This window comes from Carassius gibelio, chromosome B21, assembly GCF_023724105.1.
Source record: "Carassius gibelio isolate Cgi1373 ecotype wild population from Czech Republic chromosome B21, carGib1.2-hapl.c, whole genome shotgun sequence".
Lineage (NCBI taxonomy): Eukaryota > Metazoa > Chordata > Actinopteri > Cypriniformes > Cyprinidae > Carassius > Carassius gibelio.
The window spans coordinates 29,391,083-29,415,065 of record NC_068416.1 but is presented as its reverse complement, the minus strand read 5'-3'; the positions used below and the strand labels follow the sequence as shown (position 1 = coordinate 29,415,065).

Genomic DNA, 23,983 nt, shown 5'->3' with positions numbered 1-23,983 from the left:
AATCGGACAGAGATCAAGGACGTGGATAAAACCGTCTTCCTCGACTCGCCTTTCTCCCCCGTTGATCTCTTCATCCCCACTATGGATGGGTTTGCTGAACGCTTCACTGCTGCACAAAAGTCGTCCCAGACTATGCAATGCTTTTTTCCCAAGTGCTTGTCTTCATCAAGTAAAGTCAAAAAAAATTGTATACATTTAGCAGATGTCAAGCGGTCAAGTCACCTTTATTTATATAGCACTTTAAACAATAAGATTTACTCAAAGCCACTGAACAACATTAATTAGAAAAACAGTGTGTCAATTGTGCAAAATGACAGTTTTAAAAAAAATAATTCAGCTTAAATAGTATCTGTGCAATGAAGTCAATGATATCGCTGTAGATGAAGTGACCCCAACTAAGCAAGCCAGAGGCGACAGCGGCAAGGAACCGAAACTCCATCGGTGACAGAATGGAGAAAAAAACCTTGGGAGAAACCAGGCTCAGTTGGGGGTCAGTTCTCCTCTGACCAGACGAAACCAGTAGTTCAATTCCAGGCTGCAGCAAAGTCAGATTGTGCAGAAGAATCATCTGTTTCCTGTGGTCTTGTCCTGGTGCTCCTCTGAGACAAGGTCTTTACAGGGGATCTGTATCTGGGCTCTAGTTGTCCTGGTCTCCGCTGTCTTTCAGGGATGTAGAGGTCCTTTCTAGGTGCTGATCCACCATCTGGTCTGGATACGTACTGGATCCGGGTGACTGCAGTGACCCTCTGATCTGGACACAGACTGGATCTGGTGGCCACGGTGACCTCGGAACAAGAGAGAAACAGACAAATATTAGCGTAGATGCCATTCTTCTAATGATGTAGCAAGTACATAGGGTGTTATGGGAAGTGTTTCCAGTTCGGGTTTACCTAATTAATGTTAACCTAATCATCTGTTTCCTGTGGTTTTAGATGGATCTTATAATCCTTTGTTAATAGAAGGATCTTAGTAAACATCTAAGATTCAAATTCTTAAATGCTTTTTAAATGTTTTTTAGTTATGGGACATCAGTTTGCACCAATTCTGTGGAATAACCCATAAAAGAAATCACACTTAGGGTTACACTGTTCTGAATATCAAGTATGAAACTGAATAAATCTACAGCGCAGAATGAATCTGATGATTGTGTGCTCAGTTCTGTTTGTACTTTCTGAGTGTACTGGACTAAACAAATGTGAAATGTGAGTGTGAGAGAGAGTTGAATTTTCAATAATTGTTATGATTTACTGTTGTTCATGCTATTGATTCGTTTGTTTGACAGATTTAATATCTACCTCAGTGATTTAAATTTAATATCAAAATAATCATATTAATATGAATTCACAGTAGACAGAGATTAGCATCCAGATTTTTATTAACAAAATATATATACATATGTATGCTGTTAAATAAACAGGACTACATGCTAATGATTTGATCAGTTCACTATTTAGAAAATGCTTAGTAAAACAGAAAGGCTACAAAGGCAAATTAAAATGAAATGTATGCTTCAAATTTAAAGCATATTAAACTGGAAATTCACATATTACTGAAACGTTCATTCAAACGAATTGAAATTGAAATGCAACATCCTAAATGTCATACCTCTAGCCTCTAAGAGTTTATCTGAATCTATATCTTTACCATTATGCTTTATAATGTTTATTGATTCATTCAGGAGTTGGTTAAACTTGTTTTATTCCTTATCAGGACCAGAAATGGTGGGCATTGTAAGCGGTTTCCCATGATGCCTGTGATCCGGACACAGAGCGGCAGGTGTGTCAGGTGTGTCAGGTGTGTCAGGTGCGGCGTGACGTCGAAGCGAAGGCCACAGTCGTCAGGAATGATGGACGGAGAGTCGTGGGACTGAACGGAGATCAGGTGAGTCGGAGAGTTGGTTTGAATTTGAATCGATTCTGTGTTCGGAACAGATTCAATGACTGATAGTAAAACAAAAACTTCATCCCATGTGCTGCATCTTCTGTGAATAAACCAGCAGAAGTCCCCCAACTCTCCTGCAGGAGCCGACAAAGATAAGAACGTGAATAAATCAATCTTCCACAGCAGCATGTTTATGCTCAGTAATGCTATACTACATGCTGTAACATGAGGCAATACTAGTAGACTCTCTCTCTCTCTCTCTCTCTCTCTCTCTCTCTCTCTCTCTATATATATATATATATATATATAAGTATATATTACTGATGCTCACTGAGGTCACAATTACTGAACTAAAATACCATATAATTTGCTTATAGTGTATAAACTGTACAATATTTTTGCTCCTTTAACACACGTAACACACACCGAGAGGAAGCGGCTCTTACCGGGCTGCGAGTCTTTAAAGCGGACCGTGAGTTTCTGCTGTCTGTCTGCGATCTGTCTGTAAGAGAGCGCTGTACAGCTCAACACACACTCAGACGGCATCTCAGCGTCCCTGGACATTTCAGTTACAATCTCGTCCTTGTCCAAACACTCCCAGCTGTTCTCCTGAGCAAACTCACAGAATATGAGAGAAAGCAGCAGTCCCCAGCGCAGCCAGGAGGATCCCACACAGGCCATGATGTTTCAGGAGGGGACGAGTTGTTCCTGTTTGCTTGTCTTCTCTCTCGAGTGTTGAAGGTCAGACGGCCGCAGGTCTGTGGAGTCTGTCTGAAGCCAGGAGGAACAGAGAGCTGTCGAGCCTCTGCACTCTTTACTGATTGCGCAACAGCCACACACACACACACCACAAACAGACCACACACACACACACACACACACACACACACACACGCACCACACACAGCCACACACACACACACACACACACACACACACACACACGCACCACACACAGCCACACACACACACACACACACACACACACACACACACACACACACACACACACGACACACGCACCACACACAGCCACACACACACACACCACATACAGACCACACACACACACACACACACACACACACGCACACACACACACACCACATACAGACCACACACACACACACACACACCACACACCACACACACACACACACACACACACACGCACCACACACACACACACACACACACACACACACACACACACACACACACACACACACACACACACACACACACACACACACCACACACCACACACACACACACACACACACACACGCACCACACACAGCCACACACACACACACACCCACACCCACACACACACACACACACACACACACACGCACCACACACAGCCACACACACACACACACGCCCACACCCACACACACACACACACACACACACGCACCACACACACTTTCAAACAGTGTGTGCCAATAAACTCCCAAAATAAGCCACTCATTTCGGAAATGCACTGCAAGTAACCTGTGTCCATATTCACTGATAAATGAGCACAGAAGAAGTTCATATGAGTTCATTCTGATAAATCTTTTCAGCATGTGTTTTGTTACACACAGAAGCTGCCAGAAATAAACACACACAAACATTGGACGGATATTTTATGAAGTGAAGCGAAGACATCACATCTTTATGCCATGAAAGCTTTCTTTAATAAAACATTCTGCTGATACATTTGATTTAAAGTGTAAATCTTGTTAAATACTAGCTGAACATGCTTGGGAAAGTGTTAGTTTGCCATTCCTGGATTACATTAAATGGTTTTGATATTTTCTAATACAATGGCATGTAGCCTACAACATGGAAGTCGAGTTATGAAACATTAAATTATGTATAATACTGGGTTGAAAAATGTTTCCACATTGAAATTGAAATTATGCTGATTCATGGCCAGATGGTTTTTGGAAACAAACAATCAAAATGAACTTTGCTGGAATGTGCGTTCGATTCTTCAAGACCAGGCGTTTCTCAACACGCAGATCACATTATTGCTAACGATCACGCCTGACACCACGTTAGAGGAATAACTGACATTAGAATTTGATTTAAAGGAAGGTGATTTTGATGTAATACTTTGTTTGGTCCTCAGATTCACACAGGGATAGTTTTGGCAGAGCTGCTCGACAGCATTTTCTCAGGGAACATTCGCTGACCGCTGAAGCCGCAGCTCCATAAAAGCCTGAAGTTAAAAACAGATTTGGCCTTGAACTGATTTATAACAGAAGGTCCATTGTGCATTTCTGTGAAAGTCAAATAACATTTTTGTTATTTGATGAGAACATTTTTGCCTCTTCTGAGAACTTTACATGAGTCCTTTTTACTTACAGCCCACAAGAGTCTGAGAGTCTGACTCCCAACAGCAGCAAAAGTCAAAAGATGCTAAATAAGATTGCTTAGCTATAAACCTACGAAACCAAAAAGCTGTGCTTCTCTACTGCATTTCTGTGGCTCTGTGTCACCAGACCTGCGGGTCAGGAAGGCTTTCTAGGACGGGGTCATGACCTCTGGGTTCTGTGTTTCCTCTCCGGGGTCACAGCCGCACTCACGGATCAGACTCACCGAGGACAGAACCACACCGCTCCAGTCGTCCATGTAGACGAATGGGACGATGACGTGAGCGGTTGGCAGGCAGCACTGTGGGAAGACAAGTAAGAGTCTGAGCTCATCTGAAGCATTTCATCAGTCTGAGGCCAGTAAAGTTCAAGTTAAGCTTTATTATCAATCCGCTACATGTGTGTACATGCAGTGGAACGAAATACAGACATAAAACAGTTTAGTAAAACAGTATAAACCTATTGACTTGTTCGGCATCGGTGGGATCGATTGGTCAAATAACAAATAATACAAATGAACGTGCAGAGACCATGTTAGGTGCTTGATCTTTAGCTTTTGTGAAGATTTTTTTTTATTTTTGCTTGGTGCAGTGCCGAAAAGTTGCTGTGTGGCGTTCTGTACCTCTAATAAACAATCTGAAGATGTACACGACTGATAAACAGACGGACTAACACAGATAACACTGAGCGGGTAACACAGATAACACTGAGCGGGTAACACAGAGAGCACTGAGCGGGTAACACAGATAACACGGAGCGGGTAACACAGATAACACGGAGTGGGTAACACAGATAGCACTGAGCGGGTAACACAGATAGCACTGAGCGGGTAACACACACAGCACTGAGCGGGTAACACAGAGAGCACTGAGCGGGTAACACAGAGAGCACTGAGCGGGTAACACAGATAACACTGAGCGGGTAACACAGAGAGCACTGAGCGGGTAACAAAGAGAGCACTGAGCGGGTAACACACACAGCACTGAGCGGGTAACACAGAGAGCACTGAGCGGGTAACACACACAGCACTGAGCGGGTAACACAGAGAGCACTGAGCGGGTAACACAGATAACACTGAGCGGGTAACACAGATAGCACTGAGCGGGTAACACGGAGAGCACTGAGCGGGTAACACAGAGAGCACTGAGCGGGTAACACAGAGAGCATTGAGCGGGTAACACAGAGAGCACTGAGCGGGTAACACAGAGAGCACTGAGCGGGTAACACAGAGAGCACTGAGCGGGTAACACAGATAACACTGAGCGGGTAACACACATAGCACTGAGCGGGTAACACAGAGAGCACTGAGCGGGTAACACAGAGAGCACTGAGCGGGTAACACAGAGAGCACTGAACGGGTAACACAGATAACACTGAGTGGGTAACACAGAGAGCACTGAGCGGGTAACACAGAGAGCACTGAGCGGGTAACACAGAGAGCACTGAGCGGGTAACACAGAGAGCACTGAGCGGGTAACACAGATAACACTGAGTGGGTAACACAGAGAGCACTGAGCGGGTAACACAGAGAGCACTGAGCAGGTAACACAGATAACACAGAGCGGGTAACACAGATAACACTGAGCGGGTAACACACATAGCACTGAGCGGGTAACACAGATAACACTGAGCGGGTAACACACACAGCACTGAGCGGGTAACACAGAGAGCACTGAGCAGGTAACACAGATAACACTGAGCGGGTAACACAGATAACACTGAGCGGGTAACACAGATAACACAGAGCGGGTAAAACACATAGCACTGAGCGGGTAACACAGAGAGCACTGAGCGGGTAACACACATAGCACTGAGCGGGTAACACAGAGAGCACTGAGCGGGTAACACAGAGAGCACTGAGCGGGTAACACAGAGAGCACTGAGTGGGTAACACACATAGCACTGAGCGGGTAACACAGATAACACAGAGCGGGTAACACAGATAACACTTAGCGGGTAACACAGATAACACTGAGCGGGTAACACACATAGCACTGAGCGGGTAACACAGATAACACAGAGCGGGTAACACAGATAACAGAGCGGGTAACACAGATAGCACTGAGCGGGTAACACAGAGAGCACTGAGCGGGTAACACAGAGAGCACTGAGTGGGTAACACAGAGAGCACTGAGCGGGTAACACAGATAACACAGAGCGGGTAACACACATAGCACTGAGCGGGTAACACAGAGAGCACTGAGCGGGTAACACAGAGAGCACTGAGTGGGTAACACAGAGAGCACTGAGCGGGTAACACACATAGCACTGAGCGGGTAACACAGAGAGCACTGAGTGGGTAACACAGAGAGCACTGAGCGGGTAACACACATAGCACTGAGCGGGTAACACAGAGAGCACTGAGTGGGTAACACAGAGAGCACTGAGCGGGTAACACACATAGCACTGAGCGGGTAACACACACAGCACTGAGCGGATAACACAGAGAGCACTGAGCGGGTAACACAGAGAGCACTGAGCGGGTAACACACATAGCACTGAGCGGGTAACACACACAGCACTGAGCGGGTAACACACATAGCACTGAGCGGGTAACACACATAGCACTGAGCGGGTAACACACATAGCACTGAGCGGGTAACACAGAGAGCACTGAGCGGGTAACACACACAGCACTGAGCGGGTAACACACATAGCACTGAGCGGGTAACACACACAGCACTGAGCGGGTAACACACACAGCACTGAGCGGGTAACACACACAGCACTGAGCGGGTAACACACACAGCACTGAGCGGGTAACACACACAGCACTGAGCGGGTAACACACACAGCACTGAGCGGGTAACACACACAGCACTGAGCGGGTAACACACACAGCACTGAGCGGGTAACACAGAGAGCACTGAGCGGGTAACACAGAGAGCACTGAGCGGGTAACACAGAGAGCACTGAGCGGGTAACACACACAGCACTGAGCGGGTAACACAGAGAGCACTGAGCGGGTAACACAGAGAGCACTGAGCGGGTAACACAGAGAGCACTGAGCGGGTAACACAGATAACACTGAGCGGGTAACACAGAGAGCACTGAGCGGGTAACACAGAGAGCACTGAGCGGGTAACACACATAGCACTGAGCGGGTAACACAGAGAGCACTGAGCGGGTAACACACACAGCACTGAGCGGGTAACACACATAGCACTGAGCGGGTAACACAGAGAGCACTGAGCGGGTAACACAGAGAGCACTGAGCGGGTAACACACACAGCACTGAGCGGGTAACACAGAGAGCACTGAGCGGGTAACACACACAGCACTGAGCGGGTAACACACACAGCACTGAGCGGGTAACACACACAGCACTGAGCGGGTAACACAGAGAGCACTGAGCGGGTAACACACACAGCACTGAGCGGGTAACACACACAGCACTGAGCGGGTAACACAGAGAGCACTGAGCGGGTAACACACACAGCACTGAGCGGGTAACACAGAGAGCACTGAGCGGGTAACACAGAGAGCACTGAGCGGGTAACACAGAGAGCACTGAGCGGGTAACACAGAGAGCACTGAGCGGGTAACACAGATAACACTGAGCGGGTAACACAGAGAGCACTGAGCGGGTAACACAGAGAGCACTGAGCAGGTAACACAGATAACACAGAGCGGGTAACACAGATAACACTGAGCGGGTAACACACATAGCACTGAGCGGGTAACACAGATAACACTGAGCGGGTAACACACACAGCACTGAGCGGGTAACACAGAGAGCACTGAGCAGGTAACACAGATAACACTGAGCGGGTAACACAGATAACACTGAGCGGGTAACACAGATAACACTGAGCGGGTAACACAGATAACACAGAGCGGGTAAAACACATAGCACTGAGCGGGTAACACAGAGAGCACTGAGCGGGTAACACACATAGCACTGAGCGGGTAACACAGAGAGCACTGAGCGGGTAACACAGAGAGCACTGAGCGGGTAACACAGAGAGCACTGAGCGGGTAACACAGAGAGCACTGAGCGGGTAACACACATAGCACTGAGCGGGTAACACAGATAACACAGAGCGGGTAACACAGATAACACTTAGCGGGTAACACAGATAACACTGAGCGGGTAACACAGATAACACTGAGCGGGTAACACACATAGCACTGAGCGGGTAACACAGATAACACAGAGCGGGTAACACAGATAACACTGAGCGGGTAACACAGATAACAGAGCGGGTAACACAGATAGCACTGAGCGGGTAACACAGAGAGCACTGAGCGGGTAACACAGAGAGCACTGAGTGGGTAACACAGAGAGCACTGAGCGGGTAACACAGATAACACAGAGCGGGTAACACACATAGCACTGAGCGGGTAACACAGAGAGCACTGAGCGGGTAACACAGAGAGCACTGAGTGGGTAACACAGAGAGCACTGAGCGGGTAACACACATAGCACTGAGCGGGTAACACAGAGAGCACTGAGTGGGTAACACAGAGAGCACTGAGCGGGTAACACACATAGCACTGAGCGGGTAACACAGAGAGCACTGAGTGGGTAACACAGAGAGCACTGAGCGGGTAACACACATAGCACTGAGCGGGTAACACACACAGCACTGAGCGGATAACACAGAGAGCACTGAGCGGGTAACACAGAGAGCACTGAGCGGGTAACACACATAGCACTGAGCGGGTAACACAGAGAGCACTGAGCGGGTAACACAGAGAGCACTGAGCGGGTAACACACATAGCACTGAGCGGGTAACACACACAGCACTGAGCGGGTAACACACATAGCACTGAGCGGGTAACACACATAGCACTGAGCGGGTAACACACATAGCACTGAGCGGGTAACACACATAGCACTGAGCGGGTAACACAGAGAGCACTGAGCGGGTAACACACACAGCACTGAGCGGGTAACACACACAGCACTGAGCGGGTAACACACACAGCACTGAGCGGGTAACACACACAGCACTGAGCGGGTAACACACACAGCACTGAGCGGGTAACACACACAGCACTGAGGGGGTAACACAGAGAGCACTGAGCGGGTAACACACACAGCACTGAGCGGGTAACACAGAGAGCACTGAGCGGGTAACACAGAGAGCACTGAGCGGGTAACACAGAGAGCACTGAGCGGGTAACACACACAGCACTGAGCGGGTAACACAGAGAGCACTGAGCGGGTAACACAGAGAGCACTGAGCGGGTAACACAGAGAGCACTGAGCGGGTAACACAGATAACACTGAGCGGGTAACACAGAGAGCACTGAGCGGGTAACACAGAGAGCACTGAGCGGGTAACACACATAGCACTGAGCGGGTAACACAGAGAGCACTGAGCGGGTAACACACACAGCACTGAGCGGGTAACACACATAGCACTGAGCGGGTAACACAGAGAGCACTGAGCGGGTAACACAGAGAGCACTGAGCGGGTAACACACACAGCACTGAGCGGGTAACACAGAGAGCACTGAGCGGGTAACACACACAGCACTGAGCGGGTAACACACACAGCACTGAGCGGGTAACACAGAGAGCACTGAGCGGGTAACACACACAGCACTGAGCGGGTAACACACACAGCACTGAGCGGGTAACACACACAGCACTGAGCGGGTAACACAGAGAGCACTGAGCGGGTAACACACACAGCACTGAGCGGGTAACACAGAGAGCACTGAGCGGGTAACACAGATAACACTGAGCGGGTAACACAGAGAGCACTGAGCGGGTAACACACATAGCACTGAGCGGGTAACACAGAGAGCACTGAGCGGGTAACACAGATAACACTGAGCGGGTAACACAGAGAGCACTGAGCGGGTAACACAGAGAGCACTGAGCGGGTAACACACATAGCACTGAGCGGGTAACACAGAGAGCACTGAGCGGGTAACACAGAGAGCACTGAGCGGGTAACACACACAGCACTGAGCGGGTAACACACATAGCACTGAGCGAGTAACACAGAGAGCACTGAGCGGGTAACACAGATAACACTGAGCGGGTAACACAGAGAGCACTGAGCGGGTAACACACATAGCACTGAGCGGGTAACACACATAGCACTGAGCGGGTAACACAGAGAGCACTGAGCGGGTAACACAGAGAGCACTGAGCGGGTAACACAGAGAGCACTGAGCGGGTAACACAGAGAGCACTGAGCGGGTAACACACACAGCACTGAGCGGGTAACACAGAGAGCACTGAGCGGGTAACACAGAGAGCACTGAGCGGGTAACACAGAGAGCACTGAGCGGGTAACACACACAGCACTGAGCGGGTAACACAGATAACACTGAGCGGGTAACACAGAGAGCACTGAGCGGGTAACACAGAGAGCACTGAGCGGGTAACACACATAGCACTGAGCGGGTAACACAGAGAGCACTGAGCGGGTAACACACACAGCACTGAGCGGGTAACACAGAGAGCACTGAGCGGGTAACACAGAGAGGCTACACTCCTCAATCCTCTCTCCCTGCACGGATCACAGTATCGCTTCTTCTCATCAGAAGCAAATAAATATCACTCCCTGATATTTTGTGATGTCATAATCTATTAAAACATTTATTTTAGATTATTATACACAAGCCCTTATGAAAAGTAGCAATGGTATTACTATAGTAAAAGGCTAAAAAAGGCTTTTTTGTTGGGGGGGGGGGGGGGGGTTATTACCAGTTATAGCCTATGACCACAGTTTTACTACAAATACCATGGTTAAACTATGGTTAGTGTAGAAAAACATTTTTACCATGGTTTAACTAGTAACCAATAACCATGTTTTTTTGTATTTTATATATAAATCTTCATGTTTTACTTTAATTTTACGGCATATATTTGTGAAAATGATTAGTAATAGACCACAGAATAACGCTGCGCATTTCAAGGCACTTCAGTGGACCTTGATGTTTTGTCAATATTAAAAATCCTTTGTAATATATCAAAAATAAAGTACAACAGGCTTTTAATTCAATTAAGTTCAATTCAAGTTTATTTTGTATTCTCTTGCTTTTACTCAATTCTTTATCAATTTATTTAAATTAAGCAAAAGAAAACGTCAAATGTTTACTTTTCACAAGCCGTATCGTTCTCTTATATGCTTGTAGTAAGCGGTCTCTTGCTCCATTAGGTTACAGAAAATGTCAGGAAACAACACCTTTGTCCATTCTGTTGGGTCGTTTGTCCAGTCACAGATAACATACAGAAAGTCCGACCCAATACCGCTTAGTTTTTATACTTATGTTGCTCTGCCGAATGGCAGAAATGATTATATGTAAGCCATTCTGAGTCTACACCATACTTTTCCAATGATGGGGAAAGGACTGTTATCCCCCACCCGACTCCACCCACACAGCTATGACACGACACAGAACAAGTCAATACACAACTGACTTACTGACAGAGAATGTGTAAAGCATTTCTTAATAGAAAACAGATTGAATGAACATGATATAGAGGTAATTCACCTGCGCAGGTGCATCTGTGCTCTCAGAAGCGCAGGATCGGCACTTGACGAAGGTGATGCTCTCTGGATAAACCACCCAATGCTCCCAGCCCAGATCTGACACAAGAGAAGACATGCATGATGTATCGCGCTCATATACACTGTAGCCATAGGGTCTTTCATTTAAGCTGGTTTTAACACCAAAAATGTTGCAGCGTTGAGAACGTAGTAGGATGCATCTGATCGCTCACCTTTAATGAAGATCTGACAGGAATGTTTGCAGCAGCTTGAGTTTCTGGAGTCCTCGGGAAACGTTGCGTTACCTGCTAAATAGATGAGTGATCAGATTCACCATAAACCCGGGCTGATCTGGTCTACACCTGAGCTTGATCTCTGGGGTTCATGTACCTGGTGCTGATGTGAGGCTGCTTCTGAAACTGGCTTTCCACTGCTCACGTAAATGATGCATCTTCGACATGGACACACGAGGCTCCTGCTGGAGGTTTAGAGATTCCAGAAGGATTTTCCTGATTTCCAGGTCTCCCTTGCATCTGCAAAAAAATAAAAATAAAAAATAAAAATAAAAAATAAAACCCAGAGGGTAATCACACCTGCAGACCTCATGTGTGTGTGTGTGTGTGTGTGCCTGTCAAACGGCAGCCAAATGTTTCAAAGTGCAGTTGTGTGCTACCGGAGCCTCGCGTGTTTGTGCCGGCTCAGCATTTGACCCTGTAAAAGGACACCAGAGGAGAAGGGAGATGCCCTCATTTATACCTCCATAACTTTACATGTGTCTTTGCAGTCAACCTGTACACAAGTAAAAACTGAAGTAAAATCCAGAGCATTTAATATTTTAATGCCATGTCAGCATCTTAGGCTATTTTCATGGCAAAAAGCATTCAAAATTTTTATTAAAAAACCCAATAAAAACCAGCAAATAAACAAACTCCAGAGCAAGACAAGCTTTATGAAGATATCCAGCAATTCTCTTTGGGTCAGTCAAGCACAATCAGGCCCGCCAGGAGGATTTGAGTCTCAAATGGAAGAAGAGTATACTATTATAATGAGGTTGATTCAAATTTTGCCTCAAGCACTCAAATATTACCCTAAATTTCTACCAAATCTAAGACTTCAAGTAAATCTGGGTTCATAGACTGATCACAGTGAATGAGCTGTAACGATAGTTTCTACTAACAACAAATCTCCCTGAAACTCTCCCCAAAACCTCCTAATGAACAAAAGTGCAGGTGATTAAAACAGGATGCCCTGATCCATTCATCATGCTATTGTTCATCTTTAAATCATTGGCTCTTACCTGTTGGCTTTGACAGCAGATGCCTCAGGTGAAGGATGCAGAACAAACATCTCTCCGAGAGGACACCCGAACAAAACGGCGACGACACACAGCACCAGAGGCATGACTGCAGGAGAACACTCGAGTCTCGTGACAAAAGCTCTGGACTCTGGAAAGGAATGAATGGATGTTGTTTGAAGCGCCTGGGAAACAGGGATTTATCTACCCCGGCCGAGCTTGGCCTTGGAATACTTTGTACTGTTTTCATGTCGGGCAAACGGATGGTGCTGAAAAGGAGGTGGAGAATAAAGGTGGAACTGAGAAAAACACTATCACATGGTTACACACTAACAAAGATGATAAGCTCTAACCTGCGGGAGGACAGATGGAAAATATTAAAAAGATCAGAAAAAACAGCAGTGCGGCACAAATAAAGAAGCCATTCATGAAACGGTCTGCATCTGTGTGATACGTGAACGCGCCTAATTCCCAGGACAAGTGACCGTTATGACACTGGACACTGAACTTGCATCGGCTTATAGACTGAACTCTGTTTAGTGTGTAATGCAACAAAGTTTTAAAATCAAATATTAATTTGAGCTGCAAATGTGCCGTTCATCAGAATATCAAATATTAAAACATTAACTAGGGTCATTAACATATTGAGCAAGGTCATTGGTAAGCCACAGAGAACCCTGAACCAGGTGTATATTTCAAATTCTAAGACTTGATGGTTGCTCTGTCAATTCTTCGTCATCAGTTAGGAACCTAGGTGTGCTACTTGATCGCAATCTTTCCTTAGAAAGCCACGTTTCTAGCATTTGTAAAACTGCATTTTTCCATCTCAAAAATATATCTAAATTACGGCCTATGCTCTCAATGTCAAATGCAGAAATGTTAATCCATGCATTTATGACCTCAAGGTTAGATTATTGTAATGATTTATTGGGTGGTTGTTCTGCACACTAAGTAAACAAACTACAGCTAGTCCAAAATGCAGCAGCAAGAGTTCTTACTAGAACCAGGAAGTATGATCATATTAGCCCGGTCCTGTCCACACTGCACTGGCTCCCTATCAAACATCGTATAGATTTTAAAATATTGCTTATTACTTATAAAGCCCTGAATGGTTTAGCACCTCAGTATTTGAATGAGCTCCTTTTACATTATACTCCTCTACGTCCGCTACGTTCTCAAAACTCAGGCAATTTGATAATACCTAGAATATCAAAATCAACTGCGGGCGGCAGATCCTTTTCCTATTTGGCGCCTAAACTCTGGAATAACCTACCTAACATTGTTCGGGAACAGATGATTCTTCTGCACAATCTGACTTTGCTGCAGTCTGGAATTGAACTACTGGTTTCGTCTGGTCAGAGGAGAACTGACCCCAACTGAGCCTGGTTTCTCCCAAGGTTTTTTTCTCCATTCTGTCACCGATGGAGTTTCGGTTCCTTGCCGCTGTCGCCTCTGGCTTGCTTAGTTGGGGTCACTTCATCTACAGCGATATCATTGACTTGATTGCAAATAAATGCACAGACACTATTTAGCTGAACAGAGATGACATCACTGAATTCAATGATGAACTGCCTTTAACTATCATTTTGCATTATTGACACACTGTTTTCCTAATGAATGTTGTTCAGTTGCTTTGACGCAATGTATTTTGTTTAAAGCTCTATATAAATAAAGGTGACTTGTTGATAAACAGCTTTATAGAAAATGTAAGTTTCTACGTTAAATTTAGTAGTAGCTTATCAGTGGTGACCATCAAGTTAAGGCAAGCATGATTTCACCAAGTACAACACATTCCTGGATCAACATCCTTGTTTATCCTGGAACAACATTCCAATAAACTAATCAGAATTGAGATATAACTTTTCAGGAAATATTTGTTTTAGGCTTACAACCTGAGTTAGGTGCTTCTACGCCTTTGTAATTCAGCTATCATTTCCCTCAGATTTTAGGAATAAATTATGGGTAGGGTTAGGTTTTTGGATACAGAGATTGGGTTAATGCTTCAAGTTCATGCCCATATCAAACAGACAGTAAACACTATTAACAGCAATTATTATATGTTGCGATAAAATTTATAGCAGAATTTGGCAGTTATGTATGTTGTTTCAGGGTTGGCATTATATCTTCTCAGGTGTTCTGGGTCCAGACGGGAGCTTGTGTAAATCCTAGTTACCACGGGATGAAGATCCCAGCAGAAACAGAGAAACACATAGAGACATCATTAGCAGAGCTGCTGATCCACCCAAACTATGTAAAAAAATAATGTGTTCAACACAAGCAAAAGAATGTTAATGTGCATTTGATCAGGTATAACTGAAGTACAGGGTTATGAGAAACATGAGATGTGAATGCTTGGCCAAAGAGATGTGTCTTTAATCTAGATTTAAGCAGAGAGAGTGTGTCTGAACCAGAATGGTACTGCCAAAAGTCCAGTGTTTTGTGACCTTAGGGAGCGTGATGGGTTGTAGCGTGGTAGAAGGCTAGTTAGGTACGCTGGAGCTAAACCATTTAGGGCCTTATAGGTAAGTAATGATAATTTGTAACTGATACAGAACTTAATAGGTAGCCAGTGCAGAGACTGTAAAATTGGGGTAATATGATCATATTTTCTTGACCTGGTAAGGACTCTAGCTGCTGCATTTTGGACGACCTGTAGCTTGTTTATTGACGAAGCAGGACAACCACCTAGAAGTGCATTACAATAGTCCAGTCTAGAGGTCATGAATGCATGAACTGCATCAGAAACAGATAACGTTCCATAGCTTGGCAATGTTAGATGGGGCAATACTGTTTTGTAAAATGGGAAATATGGTTTCAAAAGACAAGTTTCCCAGATTTTTGACTGTAGAGGAAGTAACAGTACATCCATCTTGTTGCAAATTGTAATCCAAGAGATTCTGTGTACTGTTTTTTGGTCCAATAAGTAATATCTCTGTCTTATCCAAATTTAATAGGAGAAAATTATTGGTCATCCAGTCTTTTTCCATTTTTAACACACAGCTTAAAATGGAAACTGATACCGCATTTTCTAATAATATTACCAAGGGACAACATGTATATTAAAAATAGCAGAGGGCCAAGGACAGATCCTTGTGGTACTCCATACTTATTTAACTGAGATGATTCCCTGATTAAATAGACAATGTGATAATGCAAGTTGTCATTTGTAATTTTAACAAGTTCAGTTTCCGTGCTGTGATGAAATTCTTCATAGATATCATTTTTGCAGGAAGGAGCACAATTGAGAAGACTGAAGATTTGAATTGTGTCTGCAATTTGACATTTCACTAGGATCTAGTTGTTGTTTCTTAATTAGAGGCATAATAACAAGTTGTGTTAGGAAGTTGTGTGGCCTACTGGATAGAGAGTTGGAATTGTAACCTGAAAGTATATTTTATGATATTTATTTGACTCCACAGTTCATTTCTCATGAGAAATACAAAGCTGGACATTGTTGTAACATCTGTAGTTTCTCTTCTGACCTCAGATGAACCGAATCAAAGCAGCGCTGGCCATGTTTGTCCTTGAGTCCATTGCGCTGTAACTCCCTTGCGTCAGGAGGAATTCCAACACCTGCGTGTGAACAGCAATCTAAAGAAAGAAACATCAGTTTATCTGCCATTCTGAGGAATCGGTGCCATTTGAGAACAACTTGTAATATTATTTCATTCACTGCAAACCTGTCAAAAAATATATAGTTTTCTGGTGTAACCCTAACCGTATTCACCTGTTAATCAAAAACTATACATTTTTTACCCCTATTCTGAAGATGTGCCATATTATTTAAGTCCCATCACACTAGATTTATGTTTTTTAATGACAAACATAAAAAGCAAATTCATGTGGCTGTGTTAGGCATTCTGTGAGTTGGACGTTGGCTCTGAACAGTGGAGTGACAGGCTCAAACACACGGAGGCCTCTAGCAGCTCTTTATCTCCTGTTCTCAGTTGGAACCAAACTGCAGTATTGAAGTGAATCCATTCTGAAGGCTCAGGAAACCTTTGCAGGTGTTTTAGTTGATTAGCTGATTGGCATGTCACCATATTCTAATTTATTGAGATTTGTGGGTTCTTGTTAAATGTGAGCCAAAATCATCACAATTAAAAGAACCAAAGGCTTAAACTCCTTTAATCTGTGTGCATTTAATTTATTTAATACACAAGTTTAACAATTTGAGTTGAATTACTGAAATAAATGAACTTTCCCACGACATTCAAATCTTTTTTGAGATGCACCTGTAATTGTTCAAAAGTAAAATTCAGATTAGTAGCATCAGAAACATGAATTAATTCATAGGTGTACTTACAGTTGACTAACGGACATGGGATACAGAGTCACAAAATCAAACCAACTGCAGCTGAAACATGAAATCGAGGTGTGTAAGAGATGATTCAGCTGATGACTGAGAGAAACACAGCTCACATTGCTCTGTGTCTGTCTTTGTCTCTGTTGTGTCTGTCAGGAAACATCTCAGTTCCAGGCAATTCCTCCTCATGTAGTTTAAAGGATTTTTAGGCTGCATTAATAAGGTTAAACCGGAACCGGGAACACTTCCCATAACAGCCGATGTACTTGCTACATCTTTAGAAGAATGGCATCTATGCTAATATTAGTCTGTTTAGCCCTCTGCATCGCAGATGATCCCACCCACCCGTCACACAGCTTCTTCAGTCTTCTGTCATCAGGACCAGCAGAAGGAAGGACAGCTTCATCCATCAGGCTGTCAGGAAGCTGAACTCCCTCCAGACCTCGCCCCCTCCCCTGTTTTTCCACACACCACTGAACTCTGAATCCCCTCCCCTCTTTTGCACCCCCCCAGCTCCCACATCCCCAGGTCCTTCAACTCCCCCTCCCACTAACTAACTGTGAGAAACTGAGAGAAATGCAATTTCAATTCTCTGTATGCATGTGCTGTACATGTGGAAGAATTGAGAATTAATCAGACTTGACTTGACTTGAAAGTCATACCATTATTGTCTCTGTGTAAACTACAAAAATGCTAATTCATGCATATATGAAGTACCAGGGTACGTTTTGACAATGTTGTCTTGATGAGTATAATTGTCTTAAAACACAAAGCAAATTGTTGTTAGGGTTAGGGAATACCTGATAATTTAGACCCATTGGCACAGGTGTATAAAATTAAATGTCTAGTCATGAAGTCTGCATTTACAAACATTTGTTAAAAATGTATATTTGTTCTGAAGAGCTCAGTGAATTGAAGCATGGTGCTGTGATAGAACGCCATCTTTGCAATAAGTCAGTGTGTGAAATTTCATCTCTGCTAGATATTCCACCTTCAGCTGTAAGTGATATTACTAGAAAGTGGAAGTGTATAGAAACAGCAGCCAGAAGCCCACATAAAGGTTGGGGGTGAAAAAAAGCAAATCCATGCGTTTTTGTAAGATATATTTTAAATGCTTTTTTAAATGGAGATAGATATGGTTTTAACAAATTACAGAAAGATCTGAAGCTAAAAATTAAGCAGGCCAAACAGCAATATAAACGCAAGGTAGAGGAAAAGTTTACAATGGGGAATGCACGGATGGCATGGCAGGTCCTAAATACTATGATGGGAAGAAATCAGAAGCAACACAGTATCCAATGCCCTGACTCTGCCAGCTTTGCTACTGAACTGAATCAGTTTTATGCCCGTTTTAATGATGACCATTTAAATGAACTCTGGACTGCTATAGAGCACTCTGATTTTCTCCCCATAAGAATTGAGGAAAAAAATGTGGGAAAGGTTTTAATGAAAGTTAAACCCCAAAAGGCATCAGGGCCGGATGGAATAAAGGGCAAAGTATTGAGGGAATGTGCATCTCAGCTGAAGGGTGTGTTGACAACTTTTTCAGCTGTCTCTTGATTTTAATGTTGTACCACGAGCATGGAAGGAAAGCACCATCATCCCGTTACCGAAAAAAGCTCATGCTAAGGCGCTTGAGGACTACAGACCAGTAGCTTTGACATCAGTGCTCTGCAAGTGCATGGAGAGAGTAGTTTGTCAGCAACTCTCCCAGGCAACGACCGATAAACTTGACCCTCTACAATTTGCTTATAGGGCTGGGCGCGGAGTTGAAGATGCCACCCTCACTTTGCTGGATAGGGCAGTAAAACATTTGGACAAGGCAAACTCGTACATTAGGATTTTATTTATAGACTTTTCATCTGCTTTTAATACAGTGAACATAAATATACTTTTAAGGCGTTTAGAGGAGCTTCATGTGCATCAAACTTTAATTTTATGGATTAACAATTTTTTACATGACCGTCCCCAACACGTGATAGTAAATGGTAAAAAGTCAGAGAATGTAGTTTTAAAATCTGGTCTTCCACAGGGATGTGTTCTATCCCCGATACTTTTTTCTATCTATACAAATGAGATTACTTGTAATAATGAGAATTTGATGCTGATAAAATATGCAGATGATATGGCATTGGTGGGATGTATGAGAGATACCCAATCACTGGACATTTATTTTGATTTTGTCAACTCTATCATGGCCAGGACAAAGGAGAGTTTTCTCCAGTTTAATATTGACAAAACCAAAGAAATGTGCTCTGGGGTAATTAATGCACGCACATTTTTTAAACCCTTGATAATTAATGGAGAGGAAGTTGAGCAGGTGGGATCTTTTAAATATCTGGGTACAGAAATTGACTCCCAGTTTAAATTTGACAAGCACTCAGAAAGTGTCTTTAAGAAGGCATATCAACGTCTAGGCTCATTGAGGAAATTGAGGAGCTTTAATGTGGAAAAAGATATTCTGATTGTGGTGTATAAATCCCTTATCGAATCTGTGCTTACTTTCAACATTGTATCCTGGTATAACTCTCTTTCTGTTAAATGCAAAAATAGACTTCTAAGGATTATAAACATAGCTGGTAAAATTATTGGTGAGAAACAAGTAACCCTGTCTGATCTTTATATTGTGGCAGTAAAAAGGAAAGCATCTGCTATTGTGACAGACTCTGCCCATCCTCTGCACAGCTCATTTGATTTACTTCCGTCTGGAAAACGATTTAAAGTACCTTTGGCGAAAAAGGCCAAATATAAGAAGTCTTTTATCCCGACGGCCGTTGACATTTTAAATAGGAAATAGGGGAGGGGGTTATCTTAAATTGTGTGGTTGTCTGTTGTATTGTATTGTTGTTAGCTGTGTATTGATAGTTGTATATTGTTGTTGAGCCTCTTGTCTAAAGACAATTTTCTACCCCTGTGGGGATAGACAATAAAGCTTTTTTGAATTTAAATATATATCCAGATTTCAAACGTAATAAACATTTTCTTCTCAATTCTGCTAACTGTGGGGAACCGGAAGATGTTTCATCATCTTATCGTCTCGTCTTATGATAGGAAAGAGCAATACTGAGCACTTTTCTCTGATGTCATCTCAGGTTCATGGGAAAATTATTCTTCAGAAGATCTTCAGCTGGCCAAACTGGACCATCTGTCACGGTTGGTAAACCATAGTCTCTGTTTTGCACTGTGTGGGTGGAGTTTTGTGTGTCTCTCATCAGCACTGATGCGATTAACCCATTAACATTCAACCATCCATCAATACTCATCCATCCATTAACACTCATACAACCATTAATACTCAACCACTGTGACGATCGGGACCCAGTGAAACACCGGGAAAGAGAGATCCAATAGCAGTATGGTTTATTTAGGGTAATCCAAATCGTAATCCAACAAGCCGGGGTCAAAACCAGAATAATATCATAATAAACAAAGAAAGAACAGGAACTCAGAATGCGAGGAACTCGGAAGACGAGAAGACTGGGTACAGAAGGAAGGACTCCATGCAGACAACAGGAAAAGACTGGTTAATATAGGGAGGCTAATGACTAATAAGTGAAGGCACCTGGTGTAATTAACAGGAGTGCAATTACTGTGATGAAGAGACAAGGCTAGGGGGAATTGTAGTGCCTACGGTGAGGTGCCTAAGGGGAAGTGAGCCCTCTAGTGGACACCCAGGAAAACAGAGACAAGACAGCGTGACAACCACCCATTAATACTTTTCCATCCATTAACACTCATACAACCATTAATAATCATCCATCAATACTCATCCATCCATCCATCCATCAATACTCATGTATTCATTAACATTCAACCATCATTAATACTCAACCACCCATCAATACCGATTCATCCATCAACACTCATCCATCCATTAATACGGTCTGTCACAGACATTTATAATGTCTGTCAGCAGATTTGCTAATGGACACCAGCATACAAATAATACAAATTTTATTTTTTTAGATTTAGATACATACATTTCAAGTGCACTTGCTCCTGAAGCGGCACACACTCCCCCGCAGGTCTCCTTTCGACAGAACCTATGCTCACTCTCTCCATCTCACCTGTCCTCTATGGTTCATCCTCACTTCCTTCACTCTCTCAGTTTTCAGCTCTGGACACAAACAGTGCTACGGACACTCTTTGCTCCACTCTAACATCTTGCTTAGACAACTTTTGCCCACTGTCATCCAGACCAGTATGCACCACCCCAGCTGCCCCCTGGCTGTCCGATGTTGCATACAAAATAAAAAAATATATATATATTTATGCCAGTAAAACAGTGACATCTGCAGATGAACACTATGCTGCATTGTCATGGGAACATGCCAGCTGAAGATAATGAGGAAATGCTCCCTTTGCCACATGCATTTCACACAACTACATAATGGCACGCAGGTGTCTTGCTCACTCCAAGGGGATTGGGATGATCACTTCTTTTTGGAATTTGCCCCGTGAACCATTCTGAACCGATACTCATATTGGCACATCCTTAATACACATACATCCAAAACACTCAACCATAATTAACACTAATCCATCCATCCATCCATGCATTTGCCCAACCATTTTTCCCATCCACCCAGTCACCCACTCATCCATCCATTTACTCATCCACTCACCCATCAATCCATTCACCCACTCATCTATTTATCCAATTACCCATCCATCCATCTAGAGCAGTGGTTCTGAAACTATTTTTTCCACTGGGCCACACTATACTATATATAAGTACTGTGTCCAAGTGCAAGTGTCACAGGCCACATATACTTTACATATTACATCACCAATACCAACCAACCAGATTTATAATATTATGGCCCAGTGGTTCTCAAAAACTACATTCAAAAGTCCAAATCGGAATTTTCATCAGTGTCAAAGGTCCGGTGTTGTGTCGAATTCTGCACCCCTACCAGATTATGCACTCCCTCAAATTTCGGCACTGCACTGTAAGTCCAGCACTCTCCTTCCTTCACTGAAGATATTGAGACTTGTTATGAGATTGATTCCTTTTTGTGTGTTTTATTTGATGGCATTTTACACATTTAATTTTTCTCCTTTAATAACAAATTTGTCCATTCTGATGTTAAATTTTACAGAACTAATAGTGGCTGATGACTGTTTGAATAGAATTCTGCCAAAGTGCACACTTGTAAGTGTTCATTAAATGCGTAACATTAAATACATGGTTACAGGTCTGCTGAAAATAAAATTATTTTACATAAAAGCATTTTAGCATATATGTTTAGTACCTTTTTAAATTAATGTAAAAACTAAAATGAATTTTAAAACTGGAAGTTATTTTTTATTTGTGTCCAACATGGTGGGCGTTCGAGAGTTTGACTGTAATATTTTCTGAAGGGTTAGTTTTTTTTTGCATTTGGAGGTTTGGACAATATTTTCAGCCTCTAATTACTATGATGTTGGCAGTAACAGAGGTGCCTACATTCGTTGGGTCCTGACCTCATCACACACACACACACACACAGAGACACACACACACGCCGACCATAGAAGTGGAACCTGAAGACTTGTTTGGATTGTCCTTCACACAGGAGATAAAAGCAACATTAGTGTGTGACTGCTGAACTCTACACTACACCCCAGTCGTGCATCTTTTTGAATGTATCAGATTTTGTTCTAACAAACGTGTTAAATAATTTGTGTGTGTGCGCAGTGTGGAAACCTGTTCTGTGTTACAGGTTCTGGGGATACAGCTGTTTGCACATAAATCTGCCCTGATCCAAGAGTTTTAGGAGTACGATCCACAGTGCATTGGTACAAAACAAAAACACAAACCTTTTTATTTTGACACATCAGAAGAGCCATTCTCAGCATTGTTCTCCCTAATCAAACCTGAGTCAGCTGACCAGGGTTGTTTTTCTCAAAAGCATCATTAGCTAGCTATGCTGTTCATAACGACAGAGCTTGATGGAACGGCAGAACTTACTAACTCTAAGGGAAACACACCCCAGGGTTGCACTTCTCAAACACATTGTGAGCTTGGTTGATCTCAAAGACCATTAGTGGTAATGGTTATACATAATGGCTTATATCTTACGATGCTTTTGGGAAACACACCCCAGATCATTAGTAGAAACTCCAAGACCTGAAACAGGTTACAGTTTGTTCAGAATGAGCGTGTATGGGCATGTTTACCATTGGATGTGTCAGGTCTGTAAAGCACTGGGCCAGGGCTCTGGAGAAGGTCCTGTGTCTGGCTCCTGAGGTCTCAGCTGGTGACCGGCAGCGCTCAGGACCGGACACTCAACTATCACCACTGGGTCAACCAGACCAACACAGCTCACGTTCACGATCACAGATTCTCCAGTTCTCACTCACTCACTCACCCACACACACACACACACACTCTCTCTCATACACACACACACACACACACACACGTTTGTTTGTGTGTAAAGTGTGTTCATCCCATAGGTGTAATGGTGTTTATTCTGTACAAACTGTATATTCTATCTCCCTTCACCAAACCTACACCTAACCCTAACCCTCACAGGAAACACACACACACACACACACACACACACACACACACACACACACACACATGTTTGTTTTTGTGTAAAGTGTGTTCATCCCATAGGTGTAATGGTTTTTATTCTGTACAAACTGTATATTCTATGGCCCTTCACCAACCCTACACCTAACCCTAAC

General features: G+C 43.6%; 1 protein-coding gene across 3 annotated transcripts; it reads right to left on the bottom strand.

The window, feature by feature from the left end:
- Positions 1 to 1,357: 1,357 nt before the first annotated feature.
- Positions 1,358 to 14,601, bottom strand: LOC127986327 (bone morphogenetic protein 5). 3 transcript variants are annotated; one of them, XR_008160793.1, is made up of 6 exons: positions 13,003 to 14,598; positions 12,096 to 12,238; positions 11,939 to 12,013; positions 11,710 to 11,804; positions 2,328 to 4,548; positions 1,358 to 2,015 (listed from the first exon to the last, which is right to left on the bottom strand). XR_008160793.1 is itself a non-coding variant. In XM_052588617.1 (5 exons), exons 1-5 carry the CDS (start codon positions 13,104 to 13,106, stop codon positions 4,399 to 4,401), a joined length of 564 nt encoding a protein of 187 aa, XP_052444577.1. In that variant the 5' UTR covers positions 13,107 to 14,601; the 3' UTR covers positions 3,544 to 4,398. The 3 variants fall into 3 exon arrangements, 2 of the variants coding, with proteins under 2 accessions (XP_052444576.1, XP_052444577.1); XM_052588617.1 differs by lacking the exon at positions 1,358 to 2,015 and having other exon boundaries at positions 3,544 to 4,548; positions 11,939 to 12,010; positions 13,003 to 14,601; XM_052588616.1 differs by lacking the exons at positions 11,710 to 11,804; positions 11,939 to 12,013; positions 12,096 to 12,238; positions 13,003 to 14,598 and having other exon boundaries at positions 2,328 to 2,761.
- Between the last annotated feature and the right edge of the window lie 9,382 nt (positions 14,602 to 23,983).

Coding starts and splice junctions, on each gene's coding strand:
- LOC127986327 (XM_052588616.1), bottom strand. CDS start 2,562: ATGGCCTGTGTGGGATCCTCCTGGCTGCGCTGGGGACTGCTGCTTTCT. Junction 2,016..2,327: donor CTTTAAAGACTCGCAGCCCG/GTAAGAGCCGCT, acceptor CGGCTCCTGCAG/GAGAGTTGGGGGACTTCTGC.